The 17895-nt window shown below is 43.5% G+C and overlaps 1 protein-coding gene across 2 annotated transcripts in view; it reads right to left on the bottom strand.

Annotated features, from left to right (window-relative positions):
• The window catches only part of LOC124544982 (fatty acid-binding protein, muscle-like), a 98905-nt gene that overhangs the window by 22600 nt on the left and 58410 nt on the right, over positions 1–17895 (bottom strand). Inside the window, exon 2 of one of the 2 annotated variants that reach the window (XM_047123731.1) lies at positions 8842–9076. In XM_047123731.1, the coding sequence (XP_046979687.1) occupies positions 8842–9076 (235 nt within the window). Of the gene's footprint in view, positions 1–8804; positions 9077–17895 lie in introns of both variants that reach the window. The other variant, XM_047123730.1, reaches the window with a different exon arrangement.

Below are 17895 nucleotides of genomic sequence, written 5' to 3'. Positions count from 1 at the left end.
AAAGGATACCGTGAGGATCCTATTAGCTCACAAATCACAGATATTTGTTATGTTTTTGCATATTTTTATAAAGCTCTTTCTTTCCTATGGTGGCACGTATCGTTATGTGTCGATGATTCAGCAGCGGCTGGTCAAACTGTGCCTAGTGGTAAAAAAAAAAAAACAAATAATGCTTTAGGTTTCATCGTTGCCCGCGTTGTGTGTACGCTGGGAGTAAGGTTTGCGTAGAGCGGCTCTTGACATATGATTAACCATTCGTGGGCAGCAACGAGGAGTGACGCTTCTGCGAATTTTTATATTGATACACCTATGAGTAGGAATCATGAGATGCAAGCCCATTGATTTGGGTATCGTAGCACATTAGCACATTACTTATTGTTTCAGACAGCTGATTGAAAGTGTCAATGTGAAAGAAATTCTCAAAGCACGTGCAATAGGCATTTTTCATACATTACGTATCAATAGTCTTCTGTATCTTCGATTATTGTTGTTGTTCGTATAACAAACGAGATAAGAAACAAAATATCTTTTACCTCGTTGCAGACAATGATAGCTGAGAGCTAGAACAGTCATTTTGAGGTAAAATTCACAGTATCGATACAACGACATAGTTATGTGCAGCAATGTATAACCCCTTGACCCACTGTTTTAAAAACGACCAGTAACCCCTAATCGCCCAACACATATTCTTTAAAGAAGTGAACTCCCCCGCTAGAAACGGCGCAAATGTTATTAGTTTGCAAATGAGTTTTACTGCATGAACAGCAAAAATACAGTAACCGGTAAAACTTATTTCCTTTCAGTATTCTGTGTATGGTCGAAGGGAGGAGGGAACCGGGGGGGGGGGGGATATCACATTCCTAAATAGTGAACGAATATAGTCTGGGTAATTTGCACGCCTTGAGTTATGTGGCCGCAGGACACATACACAGTTTCTAACTTAAATTGTTGACTTTTTTTTTAAATCTATAAGGTAGAATTAAACCTACACTACTGGCCATTAAGCTTGCTACACGAAGAAGAAATGCAGATGATAAACGGGTATTCCAAAATTGTTAAGGCTTTCGTGGCCACTTGTTGACAAACTGCCTATTGGCTTCTGTCTCGGGTTCTTCGGCCGACGTTCATCTAATGATTTTTCTGACGTTTCGCCAGCACGAGTGGCTGGCACTGTCAAAGCTTCACCCTCCATTGCCGGTGGTGAACTGGAGCCGAGCTCGCGGGCGCAGACTATATGTACCCGGCGCGCCAACGTCCGCCGTGTCGGCGAATATACCGTATCCATGCACATGAGGAAAAGTTTATGTCGGAATGACTGGACGATACATCAACACCAGGATCAAAGAGCATAAGCGAAATTGCAGGTTGGGGCAGGTGGAGAAATCGGCCGTGGCAGAGGACACACTGTATGAGACCGACCACGTAATAAAATTCCACGGAAGTTCTGGCTGTAGAGAAGCACTATCACACGCGCTTGTTCAGAGAAGCTGTAGAACTACAAAAACACGCGAACAGTTTGAAGAAGAAAGAGGAAAGCTTTAAGGTAAACGGATCCTGGCTTCCCGTACTGCAGCGAACGACCGTCGCAGGTAGCAAGAGGAGAACCGCACCGGAAATGACTGCGGAGAAGCCCTCGGACGTTGGCGCGCCGGGTACATATAGTCTGCGCCCGCGAGCTCGGCTCCAGTTCACCACCGGCAATGGAGGGTGAAGCTTTGACAATGCCAGCCACTCGTGCTGGCGAAACGTCAGAAAAATCATTAGATGAACGTCGGCCGAAGAACCCGAGACAGAAGCCAATAGGCAGTTTGTCAACAAGTGGCCACGAAAGCCTTAACAATTTTGTATTACGCCTCTACAGGGAGGAGATTTGCAGATTGTACCGACGTCTCGACCAACGACGGAAGAAGAAATCGCGACTGATGTCCTCTCTCGCCTTTCTGTCACGGTGCCGAGATGAATGTGCTACACCGAAGTTCTTGAGATGTAAGCGCCTATTCACCACCGCCCAAGCACATCGTATCTACGACAGAATGGAACGAGCTTTTCTTCGTGAGCGAATACATACAACACGGAGAGACTTGGCAAGAACGGATCAGGAACTTCTGGATATTTTCTATCAACTAAGTAGCAGAATGCATCGAGACGACTGGGACAAGATCGACAGCATCATTCACAGGAGCATGCAGAACGAACTCGAGCGCTGCACCGAGCGACAGAAGAAAAAGTTCGAAAGATGCCGGAAGCAGACCGACAAGGCGATTCCCGACATCTCACACACAGTGGTCAACCTTACGGAACGACAATTGACCGAAGAGGAAGTGTCTGTTCTTCAAAAAGGAGGGAATTTCGCTATCATCCCGAGAACTATACCTATGGAGGATTCATTGCCAACATCGAAGCAGCCATTCGGACCCTTCCTTGTGAAAGGGCAGAGGAAATACGCACGGAAACAGCCAGGATACTGCGCCGAGCAAAACCACCAGCTTGCAACCTGAAGAAAGAAGAGGTACAAGCCATTAAGAATCTCAACGCCGGCAAGAGTATATTGGTACTGCCTGCCGATAAGGGGAATGCGACTGTCGTAATGAAGACCGAAGATTATAAGCAAAACATCCGAGACCTATTAGATCCGACGACGTACCGAAAACTAAGCGCAGATCCGACGCAGCGTATCACACGGAATACGAGTCGATTAATCAAGGCGTCTTCTCTGCCGGCGGACATACAGAGAAACCTGCGCAACACAGAAGCCCTACCACCTCGGCTGTATGGATTACCCGAGATCCATAAGAACAACGTTCCACTGAGACCGATCGTTAGCGCTCCTGGATCACTGACATATAAACTGGCAAAACACTTGGCCTCTCTGCTCCACCCACACGTGGGGAAGACCGACACATACATTAAGGACTCAGGACATTTCATTGAGAAACTGAAGAAACTGAAACTTGCACCAAACGACATCTTGGTCAGGTTTGTTGTTGTTTCGTTATTTACGAAAGTGCCACTCAGTGACGCTCTGGAGCACATCGGTTCCATTTTCCCGCAGGACATCAGAAAGCTCTTCCATGCATGTCTCACCACGAGCTATTTCACGTGGAATGCGATTTCTACGAACAGCTGGAAGGCGTCGCCATGGGTAGTCCTCTCAGTCCAGTGGTGGCCAACTTCTTCATGGAACTATTCGAAGCACGGGCACTGGACTCGGCGACTTGCAAACCTAAGGTGTGGAGCCATGGTGAAGAACAGCTCGGTGACTTCCTAAGACACTTGAACAGCCTCCATGCCAGCATAACATTTACCATGGAAGTAGAAAAAGACAAGAAACTGCCATTTCTAGATGTGCTGGTCACAAGGGACGGCGAAAACCTGGGACACAGCGTGTATCGAAAACCGACACACACGGACCGATACCTGCACAATCTGTCAAACCACCACCCGAGCCAGAAAAGAGGCACGATTAGTACGCTGGTAACGAGAGCAGGACGAATATGTGAGCCGCAACACCTCAAACGACAAATGCAACACCTGGAAACTGTCCTGAGGAGCAATGGGTACTCCATAAATTTTATTAGAAGTGTAACAGAGCCAAACACTCGGCGAAGTAAGGAACCAGAAAAAGAAATGTCGGGTACGGCCTTTCTGCCATACATTCCCAGAGTGACGGACAGAATCGGCCGTTGCGCAAACATGGCGTAAAAACGATTTTCAAACCGAGAAGGAAGATCAAAGAGTGTCTTAGATCGGTGAAGGAGAAAAGAGACCCACTTGCAATGTCGGGAATATACCGTACACCATGCACATGCGGAAAAGTTTATGTCGGAATGACTGGACGATCCATCAACACCAGGATCAAAGAGCATAAGCGACATTGCAGGTTGTGGCAGGTGGAGAAGTCGGCCGTGGCAGAGCACGCACTGAATGAGACCGACCACGTAATAAAATTCGCCGACACGGAAGTTCTAGCTGTAGAGAAGCACTATCACACGCGCTTGTTCAGAGAAGCTGTAGAAATACAAAAATACGCGAACAGTTTGAAGAAGAAAGAGGAAAGCCTTAAGGTAAACGGATCCTGGCTTCCCATACTGCAGCGAACGACCGTCGCAGTGTAAGTAGGCTGTCTAGGTTTTTATATTGGTAACACCACGTAGCGCTCTTTATGAAAATCACTGGCTGTGCTGTGTGCAGTCTGTGGCTGGTTTGCATTGTTGTAATATGCGCCATTGTAGTGTTGGGCAGTTGGATGTGAACAGCGCATAGTGTTGCGCAGTTGGAGGTGAGCCGCCAGCAGTGGTGGATGTGGGGAGAGAGATGGCGGAGTTTTGAAATTTGTAAGACTGGATGTCATGAACTGCTACATATATTATGACTATTAAGGTAAATACATTGTTTGATCTCTATTACAATCTTTCATTTGCTATCTATGCCTATCAGTAGTTAGTGCCTTCAGTAGTTTGAATCACTTATTTAGCTGGCAGTAGTGGCGCTCGCTGATTGCAGTAGTTCGAGTAACGGAGATTTTTGTGAGGTAAGTGATTTGTGAAAGGTATAGGTTAATGTTAGTCAGGGCCATTCTTTTGTAGGGTACTGCTCCTGTTTGCCAGGCATAGTGCTACTAAATTTCACTTTGTATTACTCTGTTAAGCTAGTTTTACTACTGATTTATTTTTCTTGTTGCTGCACATTGGCTCATATTAGTTGTAATGTTGCATTGCTTGGTAATTTAGATTTATTGCAGCTTGCTTTGACAATTTCCATTTTTTTCATTGCTGTTTGTATTAATTGTTTTATGCTGCTGCATTGCCTCGTCCCTTAGTTTAGCATCTGAGCTCAGTAGATTTAAGTTACCTTAAGATGGGGTAGGCCATATAAGAGAACAAGTTGTGATGAATTGGAAGAAATACATTGAGAAGCTATAAGAAAATGGTTTGGCCAAACAAGTATTTTGAAAGAGGATATGAACAAAAAAAGTAGGGTTTAGGGACAACAGGTTTAGGTAGGATTTTCTTGGAAATAAATAATGAGGTAAGATAATGGAAAATAAATAATGAGGTAAGAAATGTGTGAACATATAAATACAGAAAGCATGCTTGGATAGAATTTTTTTGGTGGAAACAAATGTTGAAATAAGAGGAAAGATATATGGAATAAAGTTTTGGGGTGGACTGCAGTAGCAAATGTCACGCTGAAAACAAACCCTGTCCTGTATTTTTGTGTTATTACACTATGTGAATTTGTGTTTTTCTTGTCTTTATGTGTTTAGCTGATGAGAGTTATGTTGTAGAATTTTTCTGATAATATGTTATTTTCTTTGTAAAGATGTTTAGACATTATTCATTCTGTTCTGCTTTAATGCTAATGTGTGAAGTTGATGTTTCGAAAGTTATTCTCATCTTTTATGTATGTACTTATGTCATAATTCCTGTAACACTGATGTATATGTTATTTCGATTCTTTTGTAAAGCTTGTACTACAAATGTTATCTGTATTGTTATGTTCTTTAATGATGTATTTTGTACCTTTGTTATTGTATTCTTATGTTATAAAATTGTAATTGACACCAGTTCATCAAATTAAGTAACTTGTAAGTTACATTTCACTGCACACGTTTCTGTTGGTCATAGTATATGGACAATATGTGAGAAGTAGGGACTGATAGTGTTTGCACGTGTGTTAATAATTCAGCAAGGGACTGGATAACAGCATTGCTGGTTCGAAGGACATTTCAAAAAAAAATTTGTGAGTGGACAAGTGGTGGTTTATGGACTTGCTATATTATCCGCAAGACTCTTCAGTGGTGATTGTGCACCTGCACAGTCACAACAGATGGCTGCCGGCCATCTCTACAAGGACTACAGTGGGTCTGCATCTTTGATGACCCACCAGTACCATTATTTCTACAAGGACTGCAGTGGGTCTGCACCTCTGGTAGCCCACCAATACCGTAATCTCTACCAGGACTACAGTGGGTCTGCTCTGTGATGACCTACCTACCAATATTCTTCAAAACCTCAACTGACTCTGCGGTGGGTTTGCTCTGTTGTGGCCCATTACCTGTCTGCATGTCAAGAGTCAGCACTGTCTTTCCGTTGGAGGGACAACACTACTTCTTCTAGACTGTGTGGAAATCCACTATTTCGTTGTGCATTGTCTTTTACTGCTCAGACTTTGAGAAAAGAAACGGCAGTTTTACTGTGATGAATGATCAGGACAGTCTTTATGGACTGTGAGAAAAATTTAGCTTTTGACCAACATTGTATTAATAAGTGTGTGCATTTGATTTTTTTGTTATTGTAATTATGAAAATTTTTTTCAAATCTGTATTGGCCACTCCCCAAAACAATTTGTAAAATTTTTGTGGGGAGCATGGGGGCTATGTAAGTAGGCTGTCTAGGTTTTTATATTGGTAACGCCACGTAGCGCTCTTTATGAAAATCACTGGCTGTGCTGTGTGCAGTCTGTGGCTGGTTTGCATTGTTGTAATATTCGCCATTGTAGTGTTGGGCAGTTGGATGTGAACAGCGCATAGTGTTGCGCAGTTGGAGGTGAGCCGCCAGCAGTGGTGGATGTGGGGAGAGAGATGGCGGAGTTTTGAAATTTGTAAGACTGGATGTCATGAACTGCTACATATATTATGACTATTAAGGTAAATACATTGTTTGATCTCTATTACAATCTTTCATTTGCTATCTATGCCTATCAGTAGTTAGTGCCTTCAGTAGTTTGAATCTTTTATTTAGCTGGCAGTATTGGCGCTCGCTGTATTGCAGTAGTTCGAGTAACGGAGATTTTTGTGAGGTAAGTGATTTGTGAAAGGTATAGGTTAATGTTAGTTAGGGCCTTTCTTTTGTAGGGATTATTGACAGTCAGATTGCGTTGCGCTAAAAAAATATTGCGTGTCAGTTTAAGCACAGTCATGTATAATTGTTCTAAGTAAGGGGACGTTTCAGCAGGTAGCAAGAGGAGAACCGCACCGGAAATGACCGCAGAGAAGCCCTCGGACGTTGGCGCGCCGGGTACATATAGTCTGCGCCCGCGAGCTCGGCTCCAGTTCACCACCGGCAATGGAGGGTGAAGCTTTGACAATGCCAGCCACTCGTGCTGGCGAAACGTCAGAAAAATCATTAGATGAACGTCGGCCGAAGAACCCGAGACAGAAGCCAATAGGCAGTTTGTCAAACGGGTATTCATTGGACAAATATATTATACTAGAACCGACATGCGATTACATGTTCACGCAATATGGGTGCATAGATCCTGAGAAATCAGTACCCAGAACAACCACCTCTGGCCGTAATAACGGCCCTGATACGCCTGGGCATTGAGTCGGAGCTTGGATGGGGTGTACAGGTACAGCTGCCCATGCAGCTTCAACATGATACCCCAGTTCATCAAGAGTAGTGGCTGGCGTATTGTGACGAGCCAGTTGCTGGGCCACCATTGACCAGACGTTTCAGTTGGTGAGAGATCTGGAGAAAGTGCTGGCCAGGGCAGCAGTCGAACATTTTCTGTATCCAGAAAGGCCCGTACAGGACCTGCAACAAGTGGTCGTGCATTATTCTGCTGAAATGTAGTGTTTCGTAGGGATAGAATGAAGGGTAGAGCTACGGGTCGTAACACATCTGAAATGTAACGTCCACTGTTCAAAGTCCCGTCAATACGAACAAGAGGTGACCGAGGCATGTAACCAATGGCACCCCATACCATTACGCCGGGTGATACGTGTAACCAATGCCGGGTGATACGCCAGTATGACGATGACGAAAACACGCTTCCAATGTGCGTTCACCGCGATGTCGCCAAACACGGATGCTACCATCGTGATGTTGTTAACAGCACCTGGATTCAGATGCAGATGGTTGTTGTCTTGCAAACGTCCCCATCTGTTGGCTCAGGGATCGAGACGTGGCTGTACGATCCTATACAGCCATGCGGATAAGATGCCTGTCATTTCGACTGCTAGTGATACGAGGCCGTTGGCGTTCCGTATTACCGTCCTGAACCCACCGATTCCATATTCTGCTAACAGTCATTGGATCTCGACCAATGCGAGGAGCAATGTCAGGATACGATAAACCGCAATTGCTACAGGCTACAATCCGAGCTTTATCAAAGTCGGAAACGTGATGGAACGCATTTCTCCTCCTTACACGAGGCATCGCAACAACGTTTCACCAGGCAACGCCGGTCAACTGCTGTTTGTGTATGACAAATCGGTTGGAAACTTTCCTCATGTCAGCACGTTGTAGGTGTCGCCACCGGCGCCAACCTTGTGTGAATGCGCTGAAAAGCTAATCATTTGCATATCACAGCATCTTCTTCCTGCTGGTTAAATTTCGCGTCTGTAGACGTCATCTTCGTGGTGTGGCAATTTTATTGGCCAGCAGTGTATTAATAGGCAGATTATAACAGCATTTTAAATTTTTAAATTCGGTCAATAGTTATACGAGAAATTCCAAAAAACAAGATTTCTGTTGCCTCTCGAAGCCGTTAGCTAGGCAACCTTCGATTGCGATCAGGTGTTAGTGACCGTTTAGTAATACAGTCAAGTTACAGTTGGAGTAGCAGAAGAGAAGAGGTTTAATCTGGCATTGCCATTTCCATGTGACTGTTACATTAGGTATCAAACGAAAACTTCTGGAAGAGAACTTCACTATCCATCAACGATCAGTTAAGCATGGGAGAGAAGAGTATGGTGGTGATGACTGTGGTTGTGAAGAAGATGCTGATCACAGTACAAGAGAACTCAAAGCTCAACTATAAGAACCAGAACCATTATATGGCGGTGAAGCTTGACGTACCGTTACGAGCTCCTCAGGGGAGAACTCTAGAACTGACTTGAAGACTTTGTCGCCCCTCTCCACAATGAAGAGTTTGTTGCCTTCTCGTGTGACGGTCGTCTTCACCCTGCGTCCATCAGGGGTCACGTTGTCGAACTCCTGGCCCAGGCGGAACTTGGTGACAGTGTTCAAGACCACCGTCGTCACCTTCACCGTCCACTCGTCTCCATCGCGGAGCAGCTCCATCACGGGTGTAACCAGGTTGCCCAACTTACGCAGCACGTAGTTCACACCTGCAAGTAAACAGCATCGTCTTATTGATTACATATATCGCGACAGCATGGTATTTAGTGCAAATTTTTGAACTAATACTGTGTACGAAGTTCAGTTTACCATTTTAATGTCAGGAACATAGATGATGGGCAAAAGAAGACTGGTCCGAGAAATATTTCAGGCGCCTTAAGATGGCAAACCAACCTACGTAATCCTTCCTGGGTAATACAAGTTGGGCTTCATACCTTAAGGTACATGAAATATTTTATTGATCGGTTACGTTTGTTCTATCCTGTATAAGCCTACACGTACTGTACGAATGCAGTATGCGCGATTGGATGTGTAGGGAAAATTGAAACAAGTAAAGACAGAAATTTTAAACTTGGCATCCATATGGGCTGCCGTCCACAAGCAATGCTGAGTATCCGATAACAGAAGTGCAGTACCTCATCATTGCACCATGGACACTCGCATACGCATTGCCTCACCACCCACATGTCCGTTTTCCATGCTTTCCGTGAGTTACTTAAGGACAAGATCATTCCTTTCAAGAGGACACCGTCGATTTCTTACTTCACACTTTATATTAAATAATTTATCGTTTATTTAGCCTGACCGGATTATGGCCTTAAGATTCTTTCTTCCATAGGAGCAGAAATAAAACATGTCAACACATACAATATACAATAATAAAAATTTGACTTAATAATAAAAATGATTGTGGAGTGCATTAAGATATAAGAATAATATTTTTTTCGCTTAGCACTTCTAAAACTGTGTTCGGTGCTGTCAGAAAAAGAATGGATAATGAAAGAGGGGAGGATTGACAGTGGCAGTGTCAATAGTTGTTAAGAAAGAATAATCTTTCAATAGAGGGCTCTGTGACAAGGAGGAAGGTGGGTGTTGACAAGTGTGTGTTGCAGACAAACGTATGGGAGACATAGCTATTGTAACAGAAGGTGGACCATTACCTGTCTTTTGAAGTTTGAAAGGAATTTAATTTCTCTGTTATTCTGAGGAAAATCATTCCACAGTCGAGTTTATGATACACAGAATGATTTTGAGAAGATGGTTGTGTTGTGTAGTGGTTTAGAAAGGGTTTTACTTTGCTGAGAACAAGTATTTCTGCTGTGCTGTTTTGGTAGTAATGTAAGAGTAGGAAATAGGTAAAAGGTAATGCAGTGATTGAGAAGACAATGGAGTAAATGACCTCGTCATCGACGACACGTTAAAAGGAGATTCCCTTTCTTCATCTTGTTACGTTCTAACACAATGTCATCAGCATAGGCTCGTCCCTGGAGCTGGGGAGAGGTAATATACTGGAATTTCACTACAAGGACTTGGGAGCCTGACGCGTTCCGTGAGGAGTAATCGAATTGCTGAAATAGTAGCACACTGTCCATGATCGCCAGAGATCCGTTTTCGAGTTCTGTTCTGGCACACAGTTCGTACTGTCAAATTTTCCTCTTATTAACTGATTTTATTTATTTATTTATTTATTTATTCGGCTGTTTACATTGGTCACATTATGGCTTTTACATCAGAGCAGACGTCTTGCCTTTTTCTAAGTTGCCATTTATATTTTTAAAAACATTGGCGACCCCTGTATACAAGAAGGGTAAAATAACGGGCCAATATTTTTGACATCTGTTGACTGTAGAACCCTTGAACATATTCTCAATACAAATATAATAAATTTCTTTCATTTGACCTAAAAAGCATCGCTCGTGCGAAACTCAACTTGCCATTAGCTGACATGAGATCCAGCAAACGACAGATGAAGTGAAACTGACAGATTTCGTATTCCTACACCCCCATAAAGCAGTGCCCCACTGCCGACTGTTAATGAAAGTGCGAGCTTACGGAATAGATCCCAGATAAATGAATCTTAAGTAAGAGAATTCAGTATGTTGTCCTTGATGGCGAGTTTTCATCAGAGACAAGACTATCGTCAGGAGTGCCTCAGGGAGGTGTGTCAGGACTGCTGTTTGTTTCTTTATATATAAATAATGTGGTGGACAGGGTGAGCAGCAATCTGTGGCTGTTTGCTGATGATGCTGTGGTTTACGGTAAGATGTTGTCGTTGAGTGGCTGTAGGAAGATACTAGACGACTTAGATAAAATTTCTAGTTGTATGAATTGCAGCTAGCCGTAGATGTAATGCAGGTGTGTAAGGCATCCGCTTTTTTCGGACCTTACATGAGCTTCATAATTACGATACAGAATAAAATCTCCAGAAAACTCTATATTGTTAACAGGAAGCAATTGTAATAATCTCATGTACCGAATAACAAAACAATATCCACCTTTATAATGACAGGGACATGCGTAAATGAGATAAAACGAACGCAGTTTGGAGGCGGACGGTGCATGTGGCGAGAACAATATAATACCTTTTAGATAAACACAGCCAAGACCAAGGGTAAGTGGCTAGACAGCATTAACAAGGCTAGCGGCGACCCGGCAAGAGGCACGGTGCGGAGAGTCACGACATATAAAAGCATTTTTGAGAACTAAATTAACAGACCTCTCTCGTCCCACTGTGGGCCACACCTATGTGTGGAAAAATAGCGAAGATGTTGACCTTTACATCTGCGAAGTGAGGGCGGTATGCTTCACGTATCGTGGCGACAGATGTTAAGTGGTAGTTCATATTACTGCGGGAATTTTTGCGGGCAGAGCATTGTGCACGTCGCTCCATCCCTTAGTGAGTGTGCAATAGCCATTATTTCGACTAGGCAAAATTTAACATTGTACGGAATGCAGGGAAGTTGAGATCGAGTGATTCAGTCAAGGCCAGAGTGGGGAATTAACGTTTCAGATCCAGCACGGAGACAAAGCGGCCGCAGTTCCCGATTAGTAATATGCCAACGCGCATTAGGTGTCATTAAATGTTGAGTCGAGATTTTGCTCACTCCAACCTGTGTACGCTTTAAATATAGAATTTCAAGAGTTGAATACGAACATACCCTCCAATGAGTACATGAGAGATTGATTAGTTTAAAAGATAAAATATCATTCTCCGCCAACGTAGTCCATTCAACAGCTACGACACCGTAGATGTAAATTTCACTGATGAAGATTGAATTCTTTTGCTAGTTATAACATTCTAATATATAGAGATAAAGATTTAATAATCACATATTCAATGTCTAAGTGTTAATTATTTTGTTGAGAGTTGAAAGTAATTGAACTTGCTTGTTATGTATCTCTTGAACCCTGAAAGCAGTGATAAATTAAATGTAGAATGAAAAAGGGAGAGGTTGTGTTGTCATTTTAGAAAAAATCCCGAACTCTTATTTATATCAATTTGTGCATTCTCGTTATATCACAACAGAATTTCTAATTAATTTGAGATAATCTGCACCTAACATTAGCGGTATTACAGGGACAAAATTAATAGCTTTGTAGAATGTCTGTTTAAGAGCTTGGGCTTGAGAAGACGTTAAGACACGTTATCCACTTGCGTGCGATCACAAAATAGCTTTACCCACCAGCATGTTACTCAAAATGAGTACACGTTACAGGTGAGTAGGAAAAACAAACCCGTAATTTTCGAGTACAGCGTTAGTAGTGTGCTGCGTGACATAGTCATGTCGATGAAATATTTAGGCGTGACTTTATGAAGCAGAGTAAAATGGAACAATTAGGTAAGGAGTCTAGTAGGAAAGGCGAATTTTCGAATTCGGTTTAGTGGGAGAGTTTTATGAAAGTGTGGTCCTTCTGTTAAGGAGACCGCGTACAGGACACTATTGCGAACCATTGTTGGCTACTGTTTTGAGTGTTTGGGATCCTCAAGAAATCGAATTAAAGGAAGACATCGAAGCAGAGGCGGCGTGCTAGATTTCTTACCGGTAGTTTCAAACAATAAGCAAGTATTGCAGAAATGCTTCGGAAACTCAAATGGTAATCCCTACAGTGAAAACGACTTTCACTTCGAGGAGCACTACTGAGAAAATTTAGAGAACCGGCATATGAGGCTGACTGCCGCCAACGTACATTTCGCGTAAGGACGATGAAGGCAATATTAGAGAGAGCAGGGCTCACGTGGAGACTTTCCCTCGCTCTACTTACGACTGGAACAGAAAAGAAAATGACTGGTAGCGGCACAGGGCAGACTCCACCAAGCACCGCACGATGGCTTGCGGAGTACGTATATAGATGTAGAAACTGTTTAAACGATTTATATTCCAGCGACTGCTTTACTTATATTACAATAACTTCAGGAAATGGAAACAACAAATACACTGCAGGTTACCATGCCAAACACCGTGTAGGAAACCCGTCGGCATTCGTCTTCCAGTCGTCTAGAAATGGATAAATAGAGGTCCAGTATGGTTCTCAAAAGAGTCTTATACCATTCTTTCCACACAATAATGACAACGATGATGGAGGTGGATAGCGATCACGCACTCTTCTCTCGATACTAGACCGCAATCTCACAATAACATTCAGGTGTTGTGATTGTGGTGGCCGGGAGAGATTCGACACTTCATCCTCGTGCTCGAAAAACCAGCCTTGAACAATGCGAGCTGTGTGAACAGAGGCTGTGTCGTCCTGGAACACAGCATCGCCATTGGGGAACAAACGTGATCAGTCACAATGGCCTCAAAATCCTTGGCAGGAATGCGACATTGCAGAATCACCAAGGGGCCCGCACAATACCACGACCCGACTGCCCAAATCATCACCGAAACCACGCCACGTTCCACGGGACGTTAACTTCGCCTAGTAGATAGTGTGGGAAGTTCCATGCGGCTTTTCGCGGATGATGCTGTTTTTGTGGCGGTGTTCGTAGCGACAAGCAATTCGCTGTAGAAACGGCTTACGAAGTCACCGCCACACTTTTAATAGCGGGCCGACCGGTCCGCTGGAACAGTGAACAGAAAGATGAAAACCCAAACACTCTGATTAAATAAAAGTCGGTACTTATCTTTATTAACGAAGATACAGAAACACAGTAGTCTGTCTAGTTCGAGTCGGAGCGGCTAGGTCAGCGTCGGCTGACGACAAACAACAACTCTGCTGCGATGAACACACAACTGACTAGCAAGTACATAATTCGGTGGCGAGTATACAACTGAGCGGCGAATACAGAACTGTCCTAGCGCTCGCGACTCCAGCGCTTAAGAACCCAGAAGCCAGCGGTGGCGCGCGCAGACTTGCGGCGATTTCCTGTCTCGCTGGCGCTGCTTATGCGGACGGCGTCCGGACTTTGATGCTGCCAACCTTTTGGCAGCGGGCTCGAGTGGCATTACTGGCTAGGATATAACAGCTGTAGTATACAGAGAAGATGCAGCATTAGAAAATTGCAGCAAAATGCAGCAAGATCTGCAGCGGATAGGCACTTGGTGCAGGGAGTGGCAACTGACCCTTAACATAGACAAATGTCATGTACTGCGAATACATAGAAAGAAGTATCCTTTACTGCATGATTATATGATAGCGGAACAAACACTGGTAGCAGTTACTTCTGTAAAATATCTGGGAGTATGCGTACGGAACGATTCGAAGTGGAATGATCATATAAAATTAATTGTTGGTAAGTCTTGCCAGGTTGAGATTCATTGGGAGAGTCCTTAGACAATGTAGTCCATCAACAAAGGAGGTGGCTTACAAAACTCTCGTTCGACCTTTGCTTGACTATTGCTCATCAGTGTGGGATTCGTACCAGGTCGGGTTGACGTAGGAGGTAGAGAAGATCCAAAGAAGAGGGGCGCGTTTCGTCACAGGGTTATTTGGTAACCGTGATAGCGTTACGGAGATGTTTATCAAACTCAAGTGGCAGACTCTGCAAGAGAGGCGCTCTGCATCGCGGTATAGCTTGCTGTCCAGTTTTCGAGATGGTGGGTTTCTGGATGAGGTACCGAATATATTGCTTCCCCCTACTTATACCTCCCGAGGAGATCACGAATGTACAATTAGAGTGTTTCGAGCGCGCACGGAGGCTTTCCGGCAGTCGTTCTTCCCGCGAACCATACGCGACTGGAACAGGAAAGGGAGGTAATGACAGTGGCACGTAAAGTGCCCTCCGCCACACACCGTTGGGTGGCATGCGGAGTATAAATGTAGATGTAGGTGTAGAAGTTGAAAAAAAAAGAAGAGAAACGAAGCTCTTCCGGTCAGTCGACTTTCTCCCGTTGCTCCACAGTCCATGTATTATGACTCCAGCGATATCTTTTCTTGTTACTGGCACTTGCATCACTGATGAGTGGTTTTGGAATTAAACTTGCCCTGTAATTCGCTGCTTATGAAGGCCACTTCGTGTTGCTTTGGTTCTTACATGTTTGGCGAGAGAGACATCCAGCTCTGCAGTGCGTTTTGATGGAGGCGTCCTCTTATTTTTGTCACAGTTCTCTTCAGTAACCCTTAGTCAGGATCACATAACACACGTTTTCGTCCACGTTGTGATTTAGTGGACGATATTTTTCCACTTTCTCTGTTTTGCAGTATAAATCTTCCATGTGGATCCTCTTGAAGCACCATGCAGTTCGGCTACCTTGTTTACCGAAGCTCCCAAAATACGGGAATCAAGAATTTTGCCGCGTTGGAAATCACTTAGCAGCGACGTAATGCACTCACTACTACACAGAATACTGTTCTGACTATCACGAGAGACACCTGCAATGTATTGACGACATTCCACAGGTGCCGTTAGTGTTAAAATACTGAAGTGCAACCTGCAGGCTTGGCTAGCATCTCCTCTTATGTTCAAGTACTCATTGCTCGCGTTGTTTCTGTACGCCTGTATTACTATAATTATCAACATGAACATCGTATTCTAAAGATCTTTTAAAGGAATTATTGCAGCAATCACGTTTCTTTATTTTGTTATAATAATCTCAATAATTTTGGTGCTTTCTTATTTCCAATCCTTGTTCATTCCCAGACAATATCGAATTCGCGGGAGAATTAAGCATTTCTTTACTATAATGTATTATAGATTAATCGAACAAAAACTGTGTCAAGCGATCGGAAGAAAGTACGGATCATACTTGACTTCAGTAATGGTAGCAGACGTGATCCACAAAAGTACCGTCCAGCATCCTTGATATCCATTTTTTGCACCATCTTAGAACGTATTTTGAGTCGAAACATATTACGGTAACTCGAACACAACGCCAACGAGCACGGATACTGAAACATCGGACATGAGAAACCCAACATGAGCTTTCTCACGTGACATCCTGAAACACATGAATCAAGATAGGCAGATGTGGTATTCCTTGACGTTTGCAAAACATTTGACGCAGTACCTCACCAAGGCTTATTAATGAAAGTAAGATATCGTGGAGTATCAAACCAGATGTTTTACTGCATTGGGGATTTATTGGAAGGAAGTACGCAGCTTTGCATGGAGATTTATTTACAGATGTGGAAATAACTTCAAGCGTCCCCCAAGGTAGTGTATTACTTGGTGTTCATATTGTGTATTAATGACGTGGCAGATAATATTAAGAGTAACCTCAGACTTTCGCAGATCACACAGTTATCTAGAATGAACTTCGGACTGAAATATGCTATATATATAGGATGGGGCAGTTAAAACAGTCTGTGGAAATATCTGGAAAAATATCTGGAACACTACACCCTGGATGAAAAAAAAGGTTGTACTAAAAGTTTTTTGTCTCGAAAGGGGACATCCAGTGACAATACACTCACCACCATGCCCCACCCACCCCTAGTGAGTTGGAGGGGATCAATTTTGAAATCTTCGATAAGACTCCCCAGTTTTTATTGCTGATTTGGAATCTCTGGAAAAAAGTGTGTAACTTTTGTATAGAACAATTTTATCCGACGACGGCCTGCAACGAACGAAAATGTCGCAGTGTATATTTGAGCTGTAACTACTATATATCCTCACATCTCGGCAAATCTCACGTGGTGCAGAAATTTCGCGATGAAGTGTTCTGTGCATACTAAATGAACACAAATGCTATACATTCACACCTGTCGTTGCATCAAACCATACAGTGGCGACTTTCAAAGCCGCTTGAAGTTTTGCAATAGGATACAACAACAATAAGCAGTCAATGATGATTTTCGTTCGAAGGTACTGTTCTCTGACGAAGGAACGTTTACAGGTCGTGGTTACGTGAACCGGCATAGTATGCATTATTGGGCAGCGGAGAATCTCCACTGGTTAAGGCAAGTCGAATTCCAACGTCCACTGAGCGTTAATGTTAGATGCAGTGTGTTTGGTACCCGGATAACTGGCCCATACTCCACAGCGATCGAATGTATGGCGACTTTTTAGATAATATTTTGCAAATATTACTAGAAAATGTCCCGCTTCAAACAAAAATGGACAAGTGGTTTCAACAAGATGGCTGTCAAAAGCATTATTCATGAATATCTCGCGAAGTTCTGAACCAAGATTATCCTGGTTGATGGCTTGGGCGAGGAGGTCATCATGAGTGGCCTGCGTGTTCACCCGATTCGACGCTTCCCGATTTTTACCTGTGGGGAACGCTAAAAAAGAAATGTCACGCGGATGTACCAACAACCCCTGCAAATATGTGGCAGCGAATTATCACTGAATGTGCAAAAATTAGTGAAGAGACATAGAGATGTAGAATAGTCTTTCAGAAATAAGACTGCAATATGTATTGCAGCAAACAACGGAAAAGTCGTCTCTATGGGTCAGTGCCTGGTTTGGCGAAGAGTTTCGTAGTATGTGGAGTGTAATGGAGACGTGGAAATTTGGGTTACACTGTCTTTTGCAGTTGGACGACAATAGCGGTACACAGTAGTAAAGCGCGATGCAGTTAGTTGGTATGTACAGTGGGTGAGAACCAAGGGGACTCGCCTAAAACAAGCACTTCGATGGTGAGGGGCT

The sequence above is a fragment of the Schistocerca americana genome, chromosome 8 (assembly GCF_021461395.2).
Source record: "Schistocerca americana isolate TAMUIC-IGC-003095 chromosome 8, iqSchAmer2.1, whole genome shotgun sequence".
Classification (NCBI taxonomy): domain Eukaryota; kingdom Metazoa; phylum Arthropoda; class Insecta; order Orthoptera; family Acrididae; genus Schistocerca; species Schistocerca americana.
This window is presented reverse-complemented; position numbering and strand designations above follow the sequence as displayed.